This window comes from Hemiscyllium ocellatum, chromosome 3 (assembly GCF_020745735.1).
Source record: "Hemiscyllium ocellatum isolate sHemOce1 chromosome 3, sHemOce1.pat.X.cur, whole genome shotgun sequence".
Classification (NCBI taxonomy): domain Eukaryota; kingdom Metazoa; phylum Chordata; class Chondrichthyes; order Orectolobiformes; family Hemiscylliidae; genus Hemiscyllium; species Hemiscyllium ocellatum.
In genome coordinates, this window is record NC_083403.1 from 104,009,740 (window position 1) to 104,036,139 (window position 26,400).

At 44.1% G+C, this 26,400-nt stretch overlaps 1 protein-coding gene across 1 annotated transcript in view; it reads left to right on the forward strand.

The window, feature by feature from the left end:
- The window catches only part of eif2ak2 (eukaryotic translation initiation factor 2-alpha kinase 2), a 61,464-nt gene that overhangs the window by 29,589 nt on the left and 5,475 nt on the right, over positions 1-26,400 (forward strand). Inside the window, exons 10-18 of the mRNA XM_060821471.1 lie at positions 4,790-4,830; positions 7,546-7,621; positions 9,205-9,233; positions 10,016-10,079; positions 11,837-11,877; positions 13,295-13,414; positions 14,957-15,040; positions 19,632-19,827; positions 23,484-23,609. Coding sequence (XP_060677454.1) covers positions 4,790-4,830; positions 7,546-7,621; positions 9,205-9,233; positions 10,016-10,079; positions 11,837-11,877; positions 13,295-13,414; positions 14,957-15,040; positions 19,632-19,827; positions 23,484-23,609 — 777 coding nt within the window. The remainder of the gene's footprint in view (positions 1-4,789; positions 4,831-7,545; positions 7,622-9,204; positions 9,234-10,015; positions 10,080-11,836; positions 11,878-13,294; positions 13,415-14,956; positions 15,041-19,631; positions 19,828-23,483; positions 23,610-26,400) is intronic.

The window sequence follows — 26,400 nt, forward strand, 5'->3', positions numbered from 1 at the left end:
GGGAGTGTGTGTTGTAATGTGCTTGGTGTGTGTTGTATTATGTAGTACTGTGTGTTCAGTATATGCAGTATTCTGCGGGAGTGTGTGTTGTAATGAGCTTGGTGTGTGTTGTGTAATGTAGTACAGTGCGTTCAGTATGTGCAGTATTCTGTGGGAGTGTGTGTTGTAATGTGCTTGGTGTGTGTTGTATTATGTAGTACTGTGTGCTCAGTATGTGCAGTATTCTGTGGGAGTGTGTATGGTAATGTGCTCATTGTGTGTTGTATTATCTAGTACAGTGCGTTCAGTATGTGCAGTATTCTGTGGGAGTGTGTGTTGTAATGTGCTTGGTGTGTGTTGTATTATGTAGTACTGTGTGTTCAGTATATGCAGTATTCTGCGGGAGTGTGTGTTGTAATGAGCTTGGTGTGTGTTGTGTAATGTAGTACAGTGCGTTCAGTATGTGCAGTATTCTGTGGGAGTGTGTGTTGTAATGTGCTTGGTGTGTGTTGTATTATGTAGTACAGTGCCCTCAGTGTGTGCATTATTTTGTGGGAATGTGTATTGTAATGTGCTCAGTGTGGGTTGTATTATGTCGTACAGTGTGCTCAGTATGTGCAGTATTTTGTGGAAGTGTGTGTTGTATTTTGCTCGGTGTTCTGTGTAATGTAGTACAATGTGCTCAGTACATGCAGTATTTTGTGGGAGTGTGTGTTGTAATGAGCTTGGTGTGTGTTGTGTAACGTAGTACAGTGTGCTCAGTATGTGCAGTATTCTGTGGGAGTGTGTGCTGGGTAAGGTAATACAGTGCGTTCAGTATGTGCAGTATTCTGTGGGAATGTGTGTTGTAATGTGCTCGGTGTGTGTTGTATTATGTAGTACAGTGTGCTCAGTATAAGCAGTATTCTGTGGGCGTGTGTGTTGTAATGTGCTCGGTGTGTTGTGTAAGGTAGTACAGTGCGCTCAGTATATGCAGTATTCTGTGGCGGTGTGTGTTGTAATGTGCTCGGTGTGTGCTGTGTAATGTAGTACAGTGCGTTCAGTATGTACAGTATTCTGTGGGAGTGTGTGTTGTAATGTGCTTGGTGTGTGTTGTATTATGTAGTACAGTGCCCTCAGTGTGTGCATTATTTTGTGGGAATGTGTGTTGTAATGTGCTCAGTGTGGGTTGTATTATGTCGTACAGTGTGCTCAGTATGTGCAGTATTCTGTGGAAGTGTGTGTTGTATTTTGCTCGGTGTTCTGTGTAATGTAGTACAGTGTGCTCAGTACATGCAGTATTTTGTGGGAGTGTGTGTTGTAATGTGCTTGGTGTGTGTTGTGTAACGTAGTACAGTGTGCTCAGTATGTGCAGTATTCTGTGGGAGTGTGTGCTGGGTAAGGTAATACAGTGCGTTCAGTATGTGCAGTATTCTGTGGGAGTGTGTGTTGTAATGTGCTCGGTGTGTGTTGTATTATGTAGTACAGTGTGCTCAGTATAAGCAATATTCTGTGGGCGTGTGTATTGTAATGTGCTCGGTGTGTTGTGTAAGGTAGTACAGTGCGCTCAGTATATGCAGTATTCTGTGGCGGTGTGTGTTGTAATGTGCTCTGTGTGTGTTGTATTATGTAGTACAGTGCACTCGGTATGTGCAGTATTCTGTGGGCGTGTGTGTTGTAATGTGCTTGGTGTGTGTTGGATTATGTAGTACAGTGCACTCGGTATGTGCAGTATTCTGTGGGAGTGTGCATGGTAGTGTGCTCGGTGGTTTGTGTAATGTAATACAGTGTGCTCAGTATGTGCAGTATTTTGTGGGAATGTGTGTTGTAATGTGCTCGGTGTGTTGTGTAATGTAGTACAGTGTGCTCAGTATGTGCAGTATTCTGTGGGAGTATGTGTTGTAATGTGCTTTTGTGTTGCATTATGTAGTACAGTGCACTCGGTATGTGCAGTATTCTGTGGGAGTGTGTGTTGGGTAAGGTAGTACAGTGCGTTCAGTATGTGCAGTATTCTGTGGGAGTGTGTGTTGTAATGTGCTTGGTGTGTGTTGTGTAATGTAGTACAGTGTGCTCAGTATGTGCAGTATTCTGTGGGAGTGTGTGTTGTAATGTGCTTTGTGTGTTATATTATGTAGGACAGTGCACTCGGTTTGCGCAGTATTCTGTGGAAGTGTGTTATGAGATGCTTGGTGTGTGTTGTATAATGTACGATTGTGTTCGGTAATGTGAGACGATACACTTGGTGTCATTTGTATAATATATGACAGTGTGAATGTTGTGCGCTGTTAAGCATTTGTTTCATGTTAGAGTGGACTGCACCTTGCAGATAAATTGTGGTATGTCTAACATTTTCGCGTGGATTTTGCCCATTGCACCAGGTTAGCTCCTTGTAAGCACCATTGGCAATGTAATAGAATAGACTATTGCTTTAAGTATTGAATTTATAAGGTAGAGATTCAGAATTCAATTCTCCTCTTTCTTCCAATAACAAGCTGCATAATTAATTTGAATAGAAGTTGGCTCAGTGGTAGAGGGAATAATCTGTTTGCAGAATTACCATTACATCCAGATACAGGTAGCAGCTTCCCCATCAGTTCCCTCCATTTCCTCTGGGAGCAGGAATCTGCTACTCCTATCGGGTCTTGGTCTACTATTAGTTCATATCCCACATTATAGTGTCATTTACTGTGCAGGAGGCCATTTGGCCTATCATGTCTATGCCAGCGCTCCATGAAATATTCCAGTCCATCCTCTTTCCCAATTCTAACCCCATGCTGTACAAGTTTATTTTCTTCAAGTGTCCATCCAGATTCCTGTTTGAAATTGTTCATTATCTCAGCTTCCATTGCCCAGTGAGTTCCACTCGCTGTGGAAAAGAACTCTCTTCCTTACATTGCTCCTGAATCTCTTGCCCAAAACTTTAGATTTGTGTCCATTATTTCTTGTGCATCAGCTAATTGGAGGAATTCTTTTATCAATTACCACATCCAAACCTCTTAGAGTCCTGTACTGCTTTATCACATTGGCCTTCAGTCTCTTTTGTGCCAGGAAAACAATGCCAGTTTTATCACCGTAACCTTGTAGCTAAAGTTCTCCATTCCAGTAACCATTCTGTCATGTCTCCTCATGGACCACACCATTTGAAATATTACTCTGTATTCCAATATTCAAGTTATTTATATATTGTTTAAGATATCTTTGGGAACTCCACTGTCTCCTCCTCTCCAGTCTGGAAAATAACCATTCACTCTGACTGGCTGCTTTTTTATCATTAAACCATTTCCATCTGAGCTGACATGGGCCCTCATTTTAACAGGAGAAAGTGAGGACTGCAGATGCTGGAAATCAGAGTTGAGAGTGTGATGCTGGAAAAACAGCAGGTCAGGCAGAAACCGAGGAGCAGGAGAACCGATGTTTCGGGCATTAAGCCTTTCATCAGGAATGAGGCTTGTGGGCCAGGGAGCTGAGAGATAAATAGGAGGGGGTTGAGGCGTGGTGGGGGGAAGGTAGCTGGGAATGCGATAGGTAGATGAAAGTGAAAGTGGACGTGATTGGTTGGAGGGGAGGGATAGGTGGGAAGGAAGATGGACAGGTAGGACTGGTCAAGCAGGTGGTGCTGATTGGAGATTTGGGACTGGGATAAGGTGGGGGAAGGGAAGTGAGGAAACTAGTGAAATCCACATGGATCCCATGTGGTTTCAGGGTCCCACGGTGGAAGATGAGGTCGTTCTTCCTCCAAGCATCGGGTGGTTAGGGTTTGACGATGGAGGAGGTTCAGGACCTGCATGTCCTTGGTGGACTGGGAGGGGGAGTTGAAATGTTCAGTCACGAGTTGTTAACCAACCTGTTGTGTGGTACTTTGTGAATCACTTTCTTCAAATCCACATAGACAACAGTTGTTGCTTCCATACTTTTCTGTTACTCTGTGGTGAAGGTGTCAGTAAAGTCAGAGATTTCAAATCTTTAGTAAAGATCCAGAAGGTAGATGAGGAGAAATGTTTTCGTAGAGAGAGTTTTTGGGATCTAGAACAGTCTGACTGAAAAGAAGATGGAAAATGATTGGTGAAATAATGTGAGAAGAGTGCAGAATGGGTACTTTGCAAGGTGATGGATCAAAATACAAATGGCCCTAATCATGACCAATCTTTGAAAGAGCTAACACAGGCATGATAGGTGAATGGCCTTTCTGCTGTCAGTTTCCAGGATTCAGCGAAGTTCAAGAGAATCTGCTGTGTCTAGAGAGTGTTGAGAACGTGGAACTCATGACCACAAATAACGAGGTGCATCATGTCGGTGCATTTAAGGGCAGGCAGGTTGAGTACATGAGGAAGAAAGGATTAGCTGGATGTGCCGATGGTGAGATGTATAGGGTTGAGACGAGACTCAAATGGTGAGCTACCATGGACTTGTTGGCTGAATGCCTACAAAGTTGAAGTAATGTTGTGAAAGGGAGAATTTCAGAAATCTATGTTGTCATATTTGTAGGTATTATCTCACAGTTAAATCTCATTTGTAAGGTAAAGACAATAGGTCTGAAGATACTCAAAGCATGAACCAAAGAGTGCAATTGGTCAGCTTTCAAGGGACTGTGCAAGTGCATTGGAAACAAAACCCAAATACAACAGCCTGGATTGGATAAATGCCCCAGTAACAGTTGTTAGCTTATTGTTAACAGTGGGAGGTTCTTATTAAGAATGCAAAATATACAATAAAAATAAAGTAATTCAATTCAAGACATCGATTTGGGTTTGTTTTCTCAAACTCTAACTTAATGTTTTCTTTATTCCCTCAATCCTGTTCCGGATCTGGTCTTGCTGTCTGATTGGCACAGAACGAATCAAACAGTATTTCACAAGATGGATTTTCTTTAAAGTAAGTTTGTAACGGATATCCCAGGTAACTGTGCTATAATCTGAATGACGTGAAATCTGTTCGAAACAGCATCATTATTTACTGTGGAGAAGGATATGGAAGAAATAGAATGTGGGGAAATTGATGGTGATTTCTTGAAAAATATCCATTTTACAGAGGAAGAGGTGCTGGATGGCTTAAAACGCATAAAGATGGATAAATCCTCAGAATCTGATCAGGTGTACCCTAGAACTCTGTGGGAAGCTAGGGAAATGATTGCTGGGCCTCTTGCTGAGATATTTGTATCATTGATAGTCACAGGTGAGGTGCCGGAAGACTGGAGGTTGGCTAACATGGTGCCACTATTTAAAAAAGATGGTAAGGAAAAGTCCAGTGAACTATAGACCGGTGCGCCTGACATTGGTGGTGGGTACATTGTTGGAGGGAATCCTGAGGGACAGGATTTACATACATTTGGAAAAGCAAGGATTGCTTAGGGATAGTCAACATGGCTTTGTGCGTAGGAAATCATGTCTCACAAACTTGATTGAGTTTTTTGAAGAAGTAACGAAGAGGATTGATGAGGGCAGAGCCATGGACGTGGTATACAGGGACCTCAGTAAGGCATTTGACAAGGTTCCTTATTGTAGACTGGTTAACAAGGTTAGATCATACGGGATACAGGAGAACTAGCATTTGGATACAGAACTGGCTTGAAAGTAGAAGACCGAGGGTGGTGGCTCAGTCTTCAGCGATTGTTTACCAATGACTTCTTTCCCACGGAAGGTTCATTGAATTTAGCCGCAAATATTTGTGCACCTTTAAGAATCGGAGTGAAGTTCGAGCAGATGGATATAGAATTTGATGCCTTTCCCCACCCTGCCCAGGCCCCAGTCATGGTTACAGGACCAGTTCAGTTTCTCATCAATCATAACCCTCAGGTCAAACTTAAAATATCTATAATGTTAGCTCCATATTTTTATCTTTTGATCCTGCACTGTCTTTCAGTATAATCATGACTGATCGTCTCTTAATGCCATATTCCTCCTTTCTGCCTATACTTCTGGATACATTTTAATTTTAAAAAAATCTTTCTTGAATATATTCAGTGACTTGGCCTCCAGAGTCTTCTGTGGTAGAGAATTTCACGGGTTCAGACCAAAGAAGTCTTTCCTCACCTTTGTCCCCTGTTTCTAGGCTCCCCAACCGGGGAAACATCCTCCCTGTATCTAATCTGACTAGCCCTGTTAGAATTTCATGCACTTCAACCAGATCCCCTCTTATCATTCTAAACTCAGTTGAACCAATCTTCCCTCAAAGAACAGTTTGGCCATTCCCAATCTAGTGAAGCTCTGCTATATTTCAAACTATGGCAAGTATTATCCTTTCTTAGTTAGGGATACTAAAACTGCATGCAATACACCTGGTGTGGACTCACTAAGGCCCTGTGTAACTGCTTGTGAGACATCCTGACTTCTGAACTTAAATTCTGTTCCAACAAAGGCCAATATACCATATGCTTGCTGCATCTGAACATTTACGTTTGCAGATTCCTTTGTATATCCACACTTCCCAATACATCACCATTTAAATAATACTGATTTTCACATTGGTGTCGCATTGTATTGCACACAATATACTCACATTTAGCCATGCTGTCCTGCATCTGCCATAGGCTTGACCACTCACTTCTGCATCCTTCTGCTATCTTCTACCTTCAGGCTTATTTGCAACGTTGCCAAGGATTTTTAATCATTAGCAAACAGCAAAATTGTACTGTCTTTACCCAAGGCCAGGTCATTCACAACAATGTTCCTAATAGTGACAGTGGGGACTGAGGCAAACTTCTCTACTATTAGAAAAGGCCTTCTACGCCTTTGCCAATGATGTAGCCATAATACCATCCTCACAGCGCCTGAGACCCGGGTTCAATTCCCGCCTCAGGCGACTGTCTGTGTGGAGTTTGCACATTCTCCCCGTGTCTGCGTGGGTTTCCTCCGGGTGCTCCGGTTTCCTCCCCCAGCCAAAAATGTGCAGGTCAGGTGAATTGGCCATGCTAAATTGCCCGTAGTGTTAGGTGAAGGGATAAATGTAGGGGGATGGGTCTGGGTGGGTTGCTCTTTGGAGGGTCGGTGTGGACTTGTTTCCACACTGTAAGTAATTTAATCTAATCTAATCTAAACCATATGGTTCCTCCTTCCAAACAGGTTTGTTTAAAAGTACTTTCATCAAATACCTTTGACGGTGCATATATAGAACATCTACTGTGCTCTATTTACATCTACATTCACTCGTTATTGCGTGCAATGCACTTTTGTACATAATGCAGTTCTGCATACACTTCACTATTGCACACAATGGACTTCTGCACAATGTGTATGTACTACACTTGAGCATCCATTGTTGTAACTTCATCAAAGAACTCCAATATTTCCTCTTGTGACTCTGAACCACATGCCACCTGGTCATGCTCCTTGAAATCTTTCAGGACATTTACTATGCTAAAGGCAGCTTTATAAATATAAGTGGTCCTCGCCTCTTTATTTGATTTAGTTGATTGAATGAAATTCATCCTGCAAATTGTTGAGAAAGGTGTTCGACCATTCTTTCAGAGGTGGTTAGTAATATTTCTCCTGGGTGGTCTGTGCAGTATATTTTACTGGTGGCAGGGAATGAATTATAACCTATGTACAGACTCAGTGAGTGTTCCTCACATCTTTCTGATTCTTTTTGAAGGGATTCTGAAAAGTCGGATGGTTCCAGCTTCATTGTGTTCATGGACTCCAAAGAAGCACCTCATTCTCGTGCAATGGTACAGTACATTTTTCAGACAAAATTCCAGCTCCCTTGTCTGTGTTAGTTTGCTAGCTTTGCTTTGTAGTCTTATCTGTCAGACTAGGTATGGAACTGAGGCCTTGTCTAATCCCTTCGTTAGGTTGCTTGACCACAGTATACGTTTGGAAGTGATCGTTTAGCTCAGTTGGCTGGTTCACAATCTAGAATGATGTCAACAGCTGAGATTATGTTGTCTCCTCAGTCCCCATAAGACCATAAGTCATAGGAGTGGAAGTAAGGTCATTCGGCCCATCGAGTCTCACCTGAGGAATGGTGACCCTCAGGTTAAACTCACTACCAGTCAGCTCTTTTTAACGAGAAATCATTGTTCTTATCCATTGAGACTATTACCTGGAGAAGCAGATGAATTTTCCCTGGTGGACAAATCAATTTATTCCTCAACCAACATCTTTAAATACATTAACCAATCATTGCTTGTTGTTTGTTGGATCTTGTGTATAGACTGGCTGCTGCATTTCCTGATTTATGTTAGTGACTACATTGTAAAAGTTTATTTGGTTGTGAAGTGCTTTGGGAGACCATGAAGCTCTGAAAGGTGCTATAGAAATGCAATTTCTCTTTTTTCTTTTGAAATTAAGGCACAACCTCAGGACACCTCAAGCACACACCCAGCCCATCTGCAGTATGTGCCTGACCAGCTCCATGCTGGGAGGAAGGACCTGCTTTTCCCCTTCACTCTTCCCGCTGCATCCCCAGTTCCCATCCCCACACTGATCAGCCTGTTTTCATCCTGTTTTTGCCCTTGATACAAAACGTGATTAGTTGTTTAAACGATGCAGTCCTGGATTGTGGAAATGCAAACTAGAAGCACTTTACATTCACCTGGAGTTCCTCAGGGTAGTGTCTTAGGCCCAACCGTCTTCATCTGCTTCATCGATGACCTTCCTTCCATCATAAGGTCAGAAGTATGGGTGACATGGTGGTTCAGTGGTTAGCACCGCTGCCTCACCGCACCAGAGACCTGGGTTCGATTCCAGCCTCAGGTGACTGTTTGTGCGGAGTTTGCATGTTCTCCCTGTGAATGCATGGGTTTACTCTTGCAATCCATCGTGCAGGTCAGGTGGATTGGCCGTGCTAAATTGCCCCTAGTGTTGGATGCATTAATCAGGGATAACAATAGGGTTGGGGAATGGGTCTGCGTGGGTTATTCTTCGGAGGGTTGGTGTGGACTTGTTGGGCCAAATGGCCTGTTTCCACACTGTAGGGAATCTAAAAAAAAAAGTAGGTGTATTTGCTGATGACTGCACCATTCACAACTCCTCAGATACTGAAGCAGTCCATGTCCAAATGGACAATGAATGATTTCAAACCTAAATTCTACTGGCACTTGAAGGAAATGAACCTGTAGTGTTAAGTGGGTAGACAGAGGGAATGGAGGCATCTGGATTGGTCTACAGAGGGCTGACATGAATTTGATGGGCTGAATTACCTCCTTCTGTGCCATTTATGATTGTGTTATGACAGTAAAGCAAACTTTGACTACTGGTTATCAGCTGTCAGTTCTCGTCTTCAGAACTAATTCTAATTTTTGTTTTCTAGGATTCTACTACTGGATCCAGATCAAAACGGTATGATTATTCATTGGCATAGTATACATTCTGCTTGTGATTTTGGTGCATTCTGTTGGTATTTATACAATAGCTAATGGTGGCGGCTGTGCCTGAGTGAGCAAGCATCGTGTCTGTGAGTCAGGAGATCTAATGTTCAAGCCTCACTCTCAGAGACTTGAGTAGGTTATCCTGCTTGATTCCCTCCCCCCACCCCAATCAATCTTCTCTGGGATGCCTCCTCTCAGGTGAGATGTTAAACCCAATCTGAGGGCTCTCAAAGGAACCCACGGTTACTATTTGGAAGGAATGCACCTGGTGAATATTTGTTATTATTTACTGTTTAAAACACATTAATAAAGGCAAAGCTCTGGAGAAACTCGGCAGATGAGGCACCATCTGTAGAGCGAGAAACTTTGTCAGTTTTTGAGTCCAGTGACTTCTTCCGAACTGCATCCCTCTCCCACAGATACTGCCAGACCTGCCAAGTTTCTCTAGCACTTTTCGTCTTTATTAGCCCATTGCCATTTTGTGTGTGTTTGCTGTCAGCAAATTGGCTGTGGTATTTTCTACCTTACGACAATGACTGCATTCAAAGCTGTTTCACTCACTGGAAGATTCCTTGGCACCGAAAGTCTTGACCAGTGAGTGATTACATTTTGGTGTTTTATATCATCGTTTTTGATTCAGTGAGGTTTCTTCATTCCATCCCTTTGTGAGTTAGGAGATCTGTTCTGGGCGGGGCCGAAGGATGTTTGGTGATTTGGAAAGTCAGAGTGATTGAAAATTGTTTCTTTTTATAGCACGAGGCCATTAGCACCAAGCTTTTCTCGTCTGAGCACGGAAACAGATTCTGCATCTTCTCAGGTACCCTATTCAGTTCTCAAAAGACCAATTGTTCAAGGACTTGCTGTTTGAACGCTGTTTCCCTTTGTAGGATGACTGACATTACCGCACAGAGGATTCTCTCCAGTCCATTGTGTTTACTCACAGCAGAGCTGTGTACCTGAGTGGGAAATTCCCTGTACCCTCTTCTGTTTTTTTCTCTTGGTTTTCCAAATGAACCGCAGTGGTTCAGGAAGGCAGCTCACTACCACCTTGTCAAGGATCATCAAGCATGGGAACAAATCCCAACCTTACTCGCAATTTTCCACATTTCATGAAGGAACTTTTTAAAGTTCTTATATAAATAATATAAATAACTGTCATATCAATGATCTAGTGGTGATAATTATTCTGTGTTCTAAGAATCTTACTCATGAGAACATTTCTCCTAAATTCCACTTAATTCTTCAAATCACAATACCTGGGATTTTCCTAAACCAGAGCTTCAGAGACTAAAGCACAAACTACAGGTGAACACTCCATTGTAGTGTTGAGAGACTTCTGCACAGTTGGGGGTGTTATTTTCAGATAAGACATTAAAATAATGCAAAAATGGAATTAGCTGGAGAAACTCAGGCAGCACCTGTGGAGGTAATGCTGAGTTAAAGTTTCACACCGAATGACCCTTCTTCAGAACATAATTTTCAGGTTTACAGCAGTTTCAGAGTTTCCAGTTTGTGGGCAGCAACCACTTTCTCTTTTTCAGTGGACATGCAATCCCGTAACACTTTCCCATTGGGATGATCACAGGACCGTCCGCTTCTTCCTGGAATAAAGATTAGATTCCCTACAGTGTGGAAACAGGCCCTCCAGCCCAACAAGTCCACACTGACCCTCCGAAGAGTAACCCACCCAGTCCCGCGTGGGTACCTGCGTGGGTCCCAGTCTCTTTGTGGGGCACCTTGAACATTCCTTGTTCGAATTCTATTCAGATTCTCTCCAATATTCTCCCTGCCTCATTAAACCAAAGTCTTATCTATCTCCTCAGGCTGATGTGATGGGGAATCAAGTCTCCTAATGTTCTGATCAATACTTCTCTCTGTTCACCAACAGCAGAGAAATATTGTCTGATCACTCACCTTGTACTCTGTGTGTGGGGGAGAGGGTGCTGCACACAAATTGCTGCTGAGCTTACCTAAATTGTAACTGACTGTGCTGCTCAAGATGCCTAACCCACTCTTTGTGCCCTCCAATGACTGATTCAGGAGGTCACGAGTTCAAATCTCACTTCAGGAGCTTGAGTCGCTGAGTTCAGAATGTTTTCTGCATGAGATATTAAGTCACTGCGCAGCCTGCCTAGAGCACGATTGTGACCATTGAACTGGACTGAGGTGGACACCAGCAGAGAGGAGCTGGAGCCAAGTGTATCCCACAGTCTGTGGGACCATTGGTTTGGGAAGCCTTGTGGTGAATCTTTGAGCACTTGAAGGCATCATTGCGACCTGCAAAGGATAGAAGCAATGCAATTTCTCCAAACCATTACAATATTCTATATTTTCAAACATTTGTCCTCAGAACTGTTTTCCTTGCCCTTGGCTTACCCTGGATTAAATCCGCATTCTGAACATTCCTGAAACAAATGATTAGATCTTGGGAACCTCCCACAAGAATTCAGGCATGTGCTCTCAGTCGTCGTGGAAGCTATGACTGTCAGTTCCTCATGTTTTCCTAGGAATATGTCCTACCTTATGTCCAAACCAAACAGAAACCTAATGACCTCTTCACTTTTAAATTTACAGATGAACAATAAAAATGGACAAGATCAAGGCCTGGAAATGAAGTAAGAGATAGTTCAAACATTAAAATGCTGTGAATGAACAATACTCCCTCATGTAGGCCACTTTGTTCCGGTCACTGTGGAATACCTTGAAAGTGTCACTCCATCAGGTGGCATTGGGATCACCATAACAGGGGGCAAACAGTGTATACTGCTCTCAGCTGTGGCTCAGACACGTGTAGACCCACCTCAGTACACCTGAAAGAACTACATTGTCAGAGGCACCACCTTTCAGGTGTAAGGATAATCTCAGGCCCTGTTTTGACTCCTCAGGTGGATGTAAAATGTCCCAAAGCCAGGTTTCTGAACTGACCTGCCTGATGGGATCTCTCTGGACAGAATTGGATGTACATTTAGACCTCACCAAAGAGAGCAGTTATTCCTTCCCCCTTCACAGTCCCCTTTACTTCAAACAACTTTTTATTTTTGGGTTTAAGTTTTAAACTATTCAAATTCCCAAAGTGCCTCAGTCGAACCTACACTCAAGTTTGACATAACCGCTGCACTATCCAACCTGCCAGAATGTGTTTGAATCTTATGAAAGTATTGAGGTACTGCCTCACAGCAGTATATGATGGGAGTTTTCGGCCCACACTCAAACAGTAGGCCTATGTGTTTTTGCTTCAATACTTCAATACAAATATAGTGCACTCCAGAAGGGTAAGATTTGCAAGGCAAATCTCATGCAATTCCCCTTCCTCCAATTCTCTGTCTGTTAAAGGTAACAATGAAGGACCTGCTGTACCTCTAACCCTATGTTAATAATTAACCATCTACTTTTGAAATGGATTATGTAGCTCACTCTCATCCTTTCTAGCCCAAATATTCTGGTAGGTGCCATCATCTCCCACTTCCACAAACTAGAGCTCATCCCAACACTGTGGTGTCCGAGCTTCTAGTAAATCCTGATCATACGTGTACTCATTGAACGACGCTGTTGCCAGGCTTACTGAAGACGATATTAACATCCTCAACCATGTCTTCTAATCCCTTCATTGTCTTGTTCCTCCCTATCTCTTCAATCTCATCCAGCCCCCATAGCCCTGCAGAATCTCTGCACTCCTGAAATCTTTCCTCTTGCACATATCTGAATCCCTGGTGACTGTGGCTTTAGCTGCTGAGTCCTTGCTGGTGCTGGTTGTAGCTGATGTTATTAATGGACATGTCAGATCCCAGATTGAAACCTGGCTTGATAGGTCATGTCCTGTTTTGGTTTTAACAAAGTGGCCTCTCGTTGAACCCTAAGCATGAAATTTTTTTTTAAACGTTTCTGTGAAACTCTCTGGTTTGGTTTAGCACCTTTAAAGGCATCATATAAATACTCATTCTTGTTGTCAGACAGGGGAAATGTGAGCATGAGGAAGTTTTTGGATGCTTGTGTGTTCCTTGTTAATTGTTCTGATGTACTGAACATTTCTAGAATTGACGGATTTTCAGAGTTTGAAGAAATCGGAGGAGGAGCCTTTGGCCATGTTTACAAAGCTAAGAACAATGTTGATGGACAGTACTATGCCATCAAGGAAGTCTTAATGCAGAATGAGTGAGTTAACTTTTAGCCTTCTTCATTTCTTTGTTATTATAAAAAGAAGTACAATGTAAGCAACGAGACACTCTCACCAAAGGTCTTCAGTCCTCGAGACACTTCTCACCCATAGACCCCGGGTTCGCAAGGCATCCTACACCCTTGAGCCCATTAATCTCCACACACCCTTCACCCACCAACCTTCAGTTCCCAAGACATCCTCCACCTGTAGCCTTTCAGTGCACAAGACACCCTTCACTCAAAGACCCTCAGTACTCACACCCGTCGTCCACCAGTCCCTAAGATACCCTTCACCCACAGACCTTCAGTCCCAAGGCACCCTTCACCCAGAGATTTCAAGTCCCAAGACACCATCCACCTGGAGACCTGAAGTCCCCAAGACACTGTTCACCCTGAGTTCCCCAGTCCCCAAGGTATCCTGCATTCATAGCCCCTCAAGACACCATGAACAGATCCTTTCACTATGTGGGTCTCACTTGTATGCTGTGTGAATCTGTCCTTGTTAATAAGGGACAGTGGGAGAGTTGTGTTGGAGTTGAGGCAGCACATTATAGTGAGGAAGTAAAAACAGCAGGGAACAATTTGGAGATCACAAGGTTTCTGTCTTGTGGAGATACAGGAGAAGTTGAGATTGTTCTCCATGTGGCACAAAGGCTTGCTGGGAAATGTAATTGAACTTTTTGATAGAGTGAATAAGAAGAAACTGCTCTCACTAATAGGAGAAGAATGAGCAAATTGAGGTGATGGATTTAAGGTAATTGACTCAAAACCCAGAGAAGACTTGAGGAGAATCATTGTTTGTGGCAGGAGCTGTTAAGATTTAGAATTCTCTGCTTGAACAGTCGCTGGAAGGCAATCTAACAGTAAGCTTCAAGAAGAAATTAGATTAGGATCAGATGAGTGGAGCTAATTGGATAGTTCTTTCAGGGAGCTGACACAGGTATAGTGGGCTGTGTGGCCTCACGTGTTGTACGGTTCCAATAGGCTTACTGAGATATCTTTTCAGAATTGGCCAGGCTAGGGCAGGGGCGGGTGTGTGCTTAAGCATGATTAGTTTGCTCTCCTTGAAAAGGACAATTGACATTTCACAACTAAATTTATGATCTGTCACACAGAAGTTTGAACCACCGTGTCATTGCTTGGACTTCTTTCACAAAGTTGCAGGCCTTGTTCAGCATCACAGGGAAGGTTCGGAACCTGACTCGGATCTTTGCTACGATGGCGGGTACAGTGATGAGGAATGTTACCCCTGCTGAGTGACAGAGCACTGAGAATCTCTGTCAGCGAACACACACAACTCACGAAGCTGAGAAAGATGTCTGTATGCAGATGGGGATGGGGGGAATACTTCGCCACACCATTGTAGAAGCAGAATGCATCAATACTTCTCAACGAGAATCCAACAGCCATTTTCAGAATAGTCTGATGGGCTCAAACTGGTGGTTCATATGAGACCTGACATTGACCTGATGGGCTGAATGGCCTGCTTTCTCGTGATTTTATGATTCTTATATGTTAATTTCCTTTTAATCAAATTAGGAAAACAAAACGTGAAGCTGAGTCCTTGGCGAAGACAGAACATCGAAATATAGTTCGATACCACACCTCCTGGATTGGGAAAAGGTAACTGAAGACATTGATAAGATCGGCTAGTACTGTCAGAAACATTTCTAACCTTCTGACAAGGAGCAATGTGTGTAGCAATCATAAATGTGAGTTCTTGCTTAAATCAGACATCAGTGACCTAAGCACAATACTTTAGTTCATTGTCGAGTGCAGTGTGAGGCAGCGTTGTACTGTCCGGACTGAGGTAATGCTGCACTATTAGGGAGAGTCGGTAAGGACAAAGTGCTGCACTGTCAGAGGGTTAATACTGAGGGAGTGCCGCACTGTCAGAGGGTTAATACTGAGGGAGTGCCGCACTGTCAGAGGGTTAATACTGAGGGAGTGCCGCACTGTCAGAGGGTTAATACTGAGGGAGTGCTGCACTGTCAGAGGGTTAATACTGAGGGAGTGCCGCACTGTCAGAGGGTTAATACTGAGGGAGTGCCGCACTGTCAGAGGGTTAGTACTGAGGGAGTGCCGCACTGTCAGAGGGTTAGTACTGAGGGAGTGCCGCACTGTCAGAGGGTTAATACTGAGGGAGTGCTGCACTGTCAGAGGGTTAATACTGAGGGAGTGCTGCACTGTCAGAGGGTTAATACTGAGGGAGTGCGGCACTGTCAGAGGGTTAGTACTGAGGGAGTGCCGCACTGTCAGAGGGTTAGTACTGAGGGAGTGCCGCACTGTCAGAGGGTCAGTACTGAGGGAGTGCCGCACTGTCGGAGGGTCAGTACTGAGGGAGTGCCGCACTGTCGGAGGCTCAGTAGTGAAGGAGTGCCGCACTGTCGGAGGGTCAGTACTGAGGGAGTGCCGCACTGTCGGAGGGTCAGTACTGAGGGAGTGCCGCACTGTCGGAGGGTCAGTACTGAGGGAGTGCCGCACTGTTGGAAATGCATAGTGTCAGGGAAATGTCCAGCACGGGGAACAGACCCTTCGGTCCAACTCGTCCATGCCAACCAGATATCCTTAATTAATCTATTTCTATTTGCTGGCATTTGGCCCACACCCCTCTAAACCCCTCCTATTCCTATACCCATCTAGATGCATTTTAAATGTTGTAATTGTATCAGCCTCCACCACTTCCTCTGGCAGCTCATTCCATACACACACCACCCACTGCATGAAAAGGTTGCCCCTTAGATCCTTTTTAAATCTTTCCGCTCTCACCTTAAACCTATGCCCTTAATTTTGAACTCCACCACCTGGGGAAAAGACCTTGTATATTTACCCTTTCCATACCCCTCATGATTTTGTAAACTTCTATAAGGTCACCCCTCAGCATCTAGTGCTCCAGGGAAAATGGCTTCAGCCTATTCAGCCTCTCCCTGTAGCTCAAATCCTCCAATCCTGGCAACATCCTTATAAATCTTTTCTGAATCCTTTTAAGTTCCACAACAGCTTTCCTATAGCAGGGGAGACCAGAATTGCACGCAGTATTCCAGAAGTGGCCTAACCAATATCCTGTATAGTCACACATGACCTCTCAGTTCCTATTTCAATGCTCTGACCATTAAAGGTACACCATATCAAATGCCTTCTTCACTATCCTATTTACCTGAGGCGCTATGAACCTGCACTCCAAGGTCTCTTTGTTCAGCAACACTCCCTAGGACCTGACCATTAAGTGTATAAGTCCTGCTCTGATTTGCCTTTCCAAACTGCAGCACCTCGCATTTATCTAAATTAAACTCCATCTGCCACCGCTCGGCCCATTGGCCCATCTGGTTCAGATCCTGTTGTAATCCGAGGTAACCTTCCTCACCGTCCTCCAATTTTGGTATACAGTACTGAGGGAGTGCCTCACTGTCAGAGAGTCAGCATTGAGGGAGTGCCGTGCTGTCAGAGAGTCAGCATTGAGGGAGTGCCTCACTGTCAGAGAGTCAGCATTGAGGGAGTGCCGTGCTGTCAGAGAGTCAGCATTGAGGGAGTGCCGTGCTGTCAGAGGGAACTCAGGGACATTGCCACACGGTTTTCAGCTTTGAACAAGAAATCTAACAAATGGGACTTATCATTCAAGCTGCACTCATGACCCTAATTACCGTATATACTGGAGTAAATGTCAGTGTTGTGTAAAAGTCAACCCTAGTGTTTCACAGATAACAGATCAACATTTGTGAGTCAAGATATTACATTAATGTTACGCTGAGGAAATGAATTTCTTTTCATGCCATTATGTGTTTTGATTTACAATTCAGACCAATGTTAGGCTACGGATTTCTTAAGATCATTTATGATGAGCAGTATAATTATACAAACAGTGTTCATGCTTTATATAGTCATCCCGCTCCGGTCCGAGACGCCATCCTGCTCTCCGTCTCACTCCGCTCCCTGTCTCCGTCTCACTCCGCTCCGGGTCTCCGTCTCACTCCTCTCCCGGTCTCTGTCTCACTCCGCTCCCGGTCTCCGTCTCACTCCGCTCCTGCTCTCCGTCTCACTCCGCTCCGGGTCTCTGTCTCACTCCTCTCCCGGTCTCCGTCTCACTCCTCTCCCGGTCTCTGTCTCACTCTGCTCCCGGTCTCTGTCTCACTCCGCTCCGGGTCTCTGTCTCACTCCGCTCCCGGTCTCCGTCTCACTCCGCTCCCGGTCTCCGTCTCACTCCGCTCCCGGTCTCCGTCTCACTCCTCTCCCGGTCTCCGTCTCACTCCTCTCCCGGTCTCCGTCTCACTCCTCTCCCGGTCTCTGTCTCACTCCGCTCCCGGTCTCTGTCTCACTCCGCTCCCGGTCTCTGTCTCACTCCGCTCCCGGTCTCCGTCTCACTCCTCTCCCGGTCTCCGTCTCACTCCTCTCCCGGTCTCCGTCTCACTCCTCTCCCGGTCTCTGTCTCACTCCGCTCCGGGTCTCTGTCTCACTCCGCTCCCGGTGTCTGTCTCACTCCGCTCCCGGTGTCTGTCTCACTCCGCATCCGGTCTCTGTCTCACTCCGCTCCCGGTGTCTGTCTCACTCCGCATCCGGTCTCCGTCTCACTCCGCATCCGGTCTCCGTCTCACTCCGCATCCGGTCTCTGTCTCACTCCGCATCCGGTCTCTGTCTCTGTCTCACTCCGCTCCCGGTCTCCGTCTCACTCCGCATCCGGTCTCTGTCTCACTCCGCTCCCGGTCTCCGTCTCACTCCGCTCCGGGTCTCTGTCTCACTCCTCTCCCGGTCTCTGTCTCACTCCGCATCCGGTCTCTGTCTCTGTCTCACTCCGCTCCCGGTGTCTGTCTCACTCCGCTCCCGGTGTCTGTCTCACTCCGCTCCCGGTGTCTGTCTCACTCCGCTCCGGGTCTCTGTCTCACTCCGCTCCGGGTCTCTGTCTCACTCCTCTCCCGGTCTCCGTCTCACTCCGCTCCCTGTCTCTGTCTCACTCTGCTCCCGGTCTCCGTCTCTGTCTCACTCTGCTCCCGGTCTCTGTCTCACTCTGCTCCCGGTCTCTGTCTCACTCTGCTCCGGGTCTCCGTCTCACTCTGCTCCGGGTCTCTGTCTCACTCTGCTCCGGGTCTCTGTCTCACTCTGCTCCGGGTCTCTGTCTCAGTCCGCTCCCTGTCTCCGTCCTGTTCACAGTGACTGAGAGGGAGTACAGAAAGCTGCCACACGGTGGGAGGAGGGTAGGAAGAGGGTAAATAGCCCCGACGTCAGCACAAACATAGAAGGTTTGGCTCCTATGTGACTGCTCCACTTAAATAACTTAGCACAACTGAGAAAGGAGCTCCTGAAAACCAAAACGTAGCTACATAAAATAGAGGTCCTCCTTGTGATAAAACTTCAGATCCTCCTGAAAAATAAATAGATGTTTCATCCCGCTTACCTCCCCAAATTCTTTCCAATGGAATCTCCGCTGGAAGAATGGTTGAAATGTGAACGCTGATATATTGTTGGAGTTTCGGTGACACTGCCCCCAAAGTTGCAACAGTTGATCTGAAGAAATTTCACCCGATTCCTGCACAATATCACCCTCCAATCATCCTTCCCCCACTGTTTTCTACCTGCCAGCAAAGTCATCACATTCGAAAGGGAGCAAATGCTGGCAAAACATAGAAGTCTGAAAGCATCTGTCGGGAGAAAACCAAGTTAATGTTTCACCTTCTTCAAAACATTCGAGATATTACAGTCACTGGACTTGGAATGTTATCCCTGATTAATCCCTATAGATGCTACCAGCCCTGCTGTGTTTTGCCAGCAGTTTCTGCTTTCGTTTCTGATTTCCAGCATCCACATTTCTTGTTTTATTTTACAGGTGTTGCTATTTGCCTGTGACACAGGTATTTTCCTCCAAAGTTCCTTGTTCATCCACACATGCTGCACCTCTCCATTTGCCAACCATGCTCTCAGTTGCCTTACCCTCTTGAATTCTCTTCATAAACCTCTTAGTCTCTGCCTGTCTCTCTGCTCCTTTAAGATGACTTTAAAACGAACCTGTTACGTTTCTAATATCTGTCTTTTGTGACTTGATTGTGGATGTTCTTAGATAATTGCTCCTGTGTTCTGCTACATTGCTGGATAACTGGAAAATGTTGTTCAAACTTCACCTCGAAACAAGAAATTCACCGGCTTTGGAAAGTTTAAACAATTTTTTATTGGTCATATTTTTAAACGTCTGTTTCAATAAATCGTACGTTTGCTTTTTTAAATTAAGCTGCCGGAAAGGCCGCCAGTTCAAGGAATCCCTCTTTATTCAAATGGAGTTGTACGAGAAGAACTTGAAAGAATGGATGCTGGAACGTCAAAACAATGAATCCACTCAGAATGGAGTTATTATGAACATTATTCATCAACTATTGGAAGGAGTTATTTACATTCATCAGAACAAAATGATTCACCGGGACCTGAAGGTTAGAATAAATAACAGTACAGCCCAGGAACAGGCCTTTCAGCCCATCAAGATTGTACCAAAACATGACATTTTTCTTAACTAAGAACCTTCTGGGTCTACGCAGTCTGTCTCTCTCTCTCTATTCCCTGACGATTCAAAGATCTGTCAAGATGCCTCTAAAACCTAGCTGTTGTTTCTGCCTCTCAGTCTTAATGGCGTTAAGTCTCTGACTCTGCTCAGTCTTTTACTCGCTGACATATTGTTCTGGTTACCATCCCACTTCCACATTAGTTGAAACTTTCCTGAGCGATACGAAGACAGTGCCTCAGTGGTTAGCGCTGCTGCCTCACGGCTCCAGAGACCCCGGTTTGATTCCAGTGTCAGCTAACTGTCTGTCTGTGTGGAGTTTGCACATTCTCCCCGTGTCTGCATGGGTTTCCTCCGGGTGCTCTGGTTTCCTCCCACAGTCCAAAAGATGTGCAGGTCAGGTCCATTGGCCATGCTGAATTGTTCAAAGTGTGTAGGCTAGGTGAGTTAGCCATGAGGGATGCAGGGATATAGGGGTAGAGGCTGGGTCTGGGCGGGATGCTGTTCAGAGGGTTGGTTTTGACTCCATGGGCTGAATGGCTTGCTTCCACACTGTAAGGAATCTATGGAAAGTGAGAAACCTCCCTGCCAGGATATCGATGCCCGTCCGGTTTAGAGGCAATCTGTCCTCCTTGTATTGGCCCAGCTATCCCAGAATTCATCCCAATGATCCTCCTATACCTGCCGAGTAGCCACATATTTAACTGTGCTATCTTTCTATTCCTAGCCTCACTGGCATGTGGCACAGGAAGTAATCCTGAGATTAAAATGCTAGAGGTCCTGCTTTTTAACATCCTACCAAACTCCCTGAACTCTGTTTCCAGGACCTCATCTCTCCTTCATCTGCAAATTTGGCTATAGTTCTTTCTCTCCTGCCTCCAAGTTATTAATATAGATTGGACCTCAAAGACAGAAATGTGTGGCACCCCACTCGTTACATCCTGCTAAGTAGAAAAAGACCCATTTATTCTGATTCCCTGCCTTCTGTCGGTTAGCCAATTCTCTAGCCAAGCTAATAAATTACCCCCAAGCCCATGGGACTTTAGCTGGTGGATTAGCCATTTGTGCTGCGCCTTGTCAAATGCCTTCTAGAAGGTCCACATATACCACATCTGAAGGATTCCCCATGATCACATTGCCTGTCACCCCTTCAAAAAAAAACTTCTGCAAATGAGTCAAATGTTCCTGCAATCCATCAGTCAATGCAGTTTTATTTTGACTTTCGTTTTTACTTCCTTGATGATGGATTCTAACAATTTCCCAAATGACGTGTTAAACTGACTGATCTATGTTAAAAATCACACAAGACCAGGTTATAGTCCAACAGGTTTATTCAGAAGCACTAGCTTTTGGAGCGCAGCTCCTTCATCAGGTGAATGTGCAGGTCAGGTGAACTGACTGTGCTGAATTACCCAAAGTGTTGGGTGCATTAGTCAGGAGTAAATGTAAGGGAATGGGTGTGGGTCAGTGTGGACTTGTTGGGCTGAATGGCCTGTTTCTGCACTGTAGGGAACCTAATCTAGCGTATGTCTGCTGTTGTGGTGAAAGGGAATATAATTCCAAATAATTGCTGTGTGCGATTTTGGGGTGACACGGTGACTCAGTGGTTAGCACTGCTACCTCACAGTGCCAGGGACCAGGCTTGATTCCAGCCTTGACAGTGTAGTTTGCACATTCTCCCCGTGTCTGCGTGGGTTTCCTCTGGGTGCTCCAGTTTCCTCCCACAGTCCAAAGACTTGCAGGTCAGTGACTTGGCCATGCTAAATTTCCCATAGTATTAGATGCATTAGTCAGGGCTAAACATAGGGTAAGGGGATGGGTCTGGGTGGGTTACTGTTCAGAGAGTCAGTGTGGACTTGATGGGCTGAAGGGCCTGCTTCCATACTATAGGATGTAGGCTATCAGGCCCTGGGGATCTGTTTACCGCCAATCCCAATAGTTTGCTCAGTATTCTTCCTGAGTGACAATGATTGTTCTAAGTTCCTCTCTTTCCATAACCCCTGCATTAACTCTTACTATGAGGCTGGTACTAGTTCTGCACTATTAACTCCCCAGACTCATCCTCCAAGAAACCAACATTTACTTGAGCTACTCTCTTCCTTTTATTTACTTATAGAAGCTTTTGGTGTCCATTTTTGTGTTTTGCACCGGTTTTCTTTCATAATTTACCTTTGTTCTTTTTATAACTTTTATGATTAACTCTTCCAATCTTCCAAACTGCCACTGGCCTTTGCAATATGGTATACCTTAGTTTTGTCCTTATGTTATCATTAACTCCCTTGCTTAGCCTTGTATTTTGTTTTTCGTGTCTTACAGTCTTTCTTTCTGGAACATATTTTAGTTGGGAACAATTGTGTATCTCCTTAATGACACTGGTCATCAACTGTTCTACCTTCTCATCTTCCCACTCAGTCCACTAGGGTCCGATCCGTCCTCATGCCTATGGAATTAACTTTGTTTTAACAAGTAGTAGTTCACTCCATGATAGCAGTTAGATACAAGTTACATTAGTATTATAAATATAGTGACTGGGACAATGAGAAAGAGATCAATATTTGCTGTTATTCCTGTGAAATTCAATGTTGTTTTCCCACTTGAGTTCATTTGACATCAACATGTGCTTAAATCAAACCTCAGCATTAACCCTTTCAGACCCTGATACCCTAATAAAACAGCCTCTGCCTTCTTCCATTGTTTGTATGTAATCATTGGATCTGTCTGCACCTACAATTAAGGTTGGATGACTCTGCATCCCTTTATTTGGCCTCAACCAGTTTCAGTCTCCCCAGAGATTTTGGTTTCCAAGGCACGACCACAGTTCTGATTTCTGGGAGGGTCAGTTTCATTTTCTCAGTTTCCCTTTTCAATTAGTTTAAGCAAATTCTAACCCAACTAAAACAGATTGCCTGGTCAACACATTGCTGTTCATGGGAGCTTGCTGTACACACATTAGCTGCCACACTTCTTACATTCCAAGGGTGACTGAACTTCTTGGGATGTAAGGTTCTTTAAGAAGCCCTGAGATTGCAGAAGCTTTAGAAATGCACAGACATTTTTCTTACACTTTCTTATTTTCATTCCTTTTTTCCGTGCCTCCTCCCTTTCCTGTCCTTCCCTTGCTCCTGCTCATACCTAGCCTTCAGGTATTGCCTTTCAGCAGTAACTTTTATAAACACAGGGGTTTCCTGATTGTTAATAAATGAATATTGTGTTAGATTCTGCACAGCAAAACTAAGGGAGGATCCATTCACCAAAACTGTCTCAAGGATGAACAAGGTTAAATTCTGAGGACAGGATACATAGATTTAACTATTCCCTCAAAGATAGAAGAGTGAGCAATGATCTAATTGGAGTACTTAAAATGCTTAAAAGAGTTGATACTTACTGTCTGTTTAATGTGTCTCCTCTGGTAGGAGCCCAGATTTAGTGGATATAACCCCAGCTGGAGAGCTGGGCTATTCTGAAGTGATGGGTGAAATCACAGCCATATGATTGACTGAATTTTTCTATTTGTCTTTAGAAAGTAATGTTTTACAATGCATTAAATGGACTGAAATTTCTATTTTAAATTTATCTTGGTGAAAAAAGCCAGCAAATATCTTCCTGAAAGGAGAGATCATAAAGATCGGTGACTTTGGTCTTGTTACAACGATGAATGAGCAGGAAGCACTGACCAGACACGTTGGGACACCTTTATACATGAGTCCAGAACAGGTAAGGAAAACAGGCTGAGCCTCTTACCATCACAGAGTTTTTGTAAAAGGGAAGCATAAAGTGACAACAGTACAAAGGGAGACTGTTTGGGCCATGGTGCCTGTGCCAGGTCTTAGATAGAGCTACCCCAGTTAGTCTTAGTCATTGCTGTTTCATCATAGCCCTGCAAAATTCTCTGTTTTGCCCAACTAGCCAAATTCCTTTTGTAAAGTTACTGTTGAATATAATTTTATTTGTTTTTGGGATATGGGTGCCCCGAGCTGGGCCAGCATTTATTGTCTATTCCCGGTTGCTCTAAAGTGTTGGTAGTGAGTGCCTTCTTGATCAGCAGCAGTCCATGTGTTGTAGGTATATCCACAATCCCCTTAGGAAGGGAATTTCAGGATTTTGACCTAGCAACACCGATATATTTCCAAGCCAGGATGGTAAGTGGTGGTGGTATTCCCACATATCTGCTGCGCTTGTCCTTCTAGCTGGAAGTGGTTGTGGGTTTGAAAGGTGCTGTCTAAGGAATCTGGGTGAATCTCTGCTATGCATCCTGTAACAATCCACACTGACTGGACTGAATGTTAAAGGTGGTGAGCTGCTTTATCCAGGATGGTGTTAAATTTCTTGAATGTTATTGGAGCTGCTCCGTTCAGGCACCAATATCTCTGTGCACAGCTCTAACCACACTTGAGATTAGTCAAGGAAAGGCTGGAGTGAAAGCAATGATTTATAAAACAGATGAGAACTAAAAAGATTATAGCTATTGTGAAAAATAAACTGGTTGGGAGTTTCTCCTTTAGCACTGCAATACTTATTCTCTCAGGAGATTATTAGTGTTTAGGACGTTCCTCTCTCAGGATCAGTGAAGCTGAGTCAAAGATGATTGATTATGGGGGAGCCAAGGCTTAATGGGACAGTAGGGGGCAGATAGGAAAGAAAGTGGATCTGAGGCCACATTCTGAACAGCCATGTTGTTTGAGAAAGGTAGATCAGACACAAAGGGCTGAATGGCCCCAATTGTGCACTTCTTTTAAAAAAAAATCTTATTAAGACTTTAAAATATGAATGTGATGGCAGTGTGGATGGGGACAGAATACTTCCATTTGTAAGAATCTAAAGGTAGGGACCTAGGTGCGCAATATCTCCAGGAAATAAGGAGAGAATTCAGAACGTAGTTGGAAAGTGGAACTTGCCGCCAAAGGAGACAGCCATCAAAAAGGGAATGTGACCAGCGGGCCTGACTGCCAGTGCTGGGTTACCTCTGTCCCCTGTAATATCACACTGACATTCTGCCAGAATAGGTGAGGTGTGATTTTACAAGGCAGCAGATCGCACATTTAGTGAGTATTTTAGTGAGTTATCAGGATTTGGGAGCTGTCCCATCAAACTGGAAGTTAGAAAATGTTACATCAGTTTTTAAGAAAGAAGAGAAAGCTGTGATTTACAGGCCGGCTAACCTAATGTCACTTTTTGAGTAAATGCTGAATCTATTATGAAGGAAGTCTTAACCAATACACGAGGAGTATAGTGTGATTACAACAAATAAACATGGTTGTCCTAAAGGAAAATCCTAATGGATAAAAGATTGGTTAATGGATACAAGTCGGATGTAGGAATAAATAAGACCTTTACAAGTTGGCAAGCTGTGATTAGTGCAGTGCCACATGGTTGAGTACTTGGACCTCAGCTACTTACAGCCTTTATTTATGGCCAGAGGAAGAGTAAATTGTCTAAATTTGCTGTGGATACAAAGCTAGGTGGAAGGTCAGCTATGAGAGGATACAGAGAGGCTACAAAGATTTTAAAGTTAAAGTTGAGTGGGCAACAAGATGGCACATTGAATACAATATAAGGAAGTGTCAGGTTATTCACTAAAAATGATTCAAAAGATGTGAAATTTTAAAGTGTTCAGGAGAATTTGGGAGTTCTCATACAGGAAATGTACAAAGTTAGTATATCTGTGCAGCATCAATTAGGAAAAGAAATGCATATTGGCCTTTGGTGCAACGGGATTGGTGTATGTGAATTTTTTAAAAAAGTCTTGCTACAATTGTATTGTGTTTTGGTAAAGGCCACATCTTGAATGCAGTGGGTAGTTTTCATCTCCACATTCACAGAAGGATATAGTCACATTGGAGATAGCACGCCAAGGATTCACTAAATTGGTCGTTCAGATGAGGGGCTTGTTTCTGATGAGAGGGCTGAGTAAATTTGGTCTATTTCCTTTGGAGGTTCGAGGGATCAGAAGCAGTTTCATTGACACATACGAGACTTTGACAGGGCTTGTCAGGGAAGATATTGATCATTTTCACTGGTCAGAAAACGGGGACGTACTGTCTTAAGATAAGGAGTCAGTCACTTCGAACTGAAATGAGTGGAAATTCAGATTCAAATCACTTAGAGTTGCGAATCCATGGAATTCTCCTCCTCAGCAGACTGGGAATACCCGATTGTTGAATATATTTAACACTAAATTAGACAGAATTTTTGTTTCTCAGGAATCAAGAGATATGTTGAATAGGTGGGAGAGGGAGTTGAATTATAGAGTCATAGAGATAAACAGCAAGGAAACAGATCCTTCAGTCCAACTTGTCCATGCCGATCAGTTATCCTAACCTCATCTAGTCCCATTTGCCAGCACTTGGCCCATATCCCTCTAACCCCTTCCTACTTACATACCCATCCAAATGCCTCTTAAATGGTGCAATTGTACCAGCCTCCACCACATCCTCTGGCAGCTCATTCCATACAAGCACCACCCTCTGCGTGAAAAGGTTGCCCTTTAGTTCCTTTTTAAATCTTT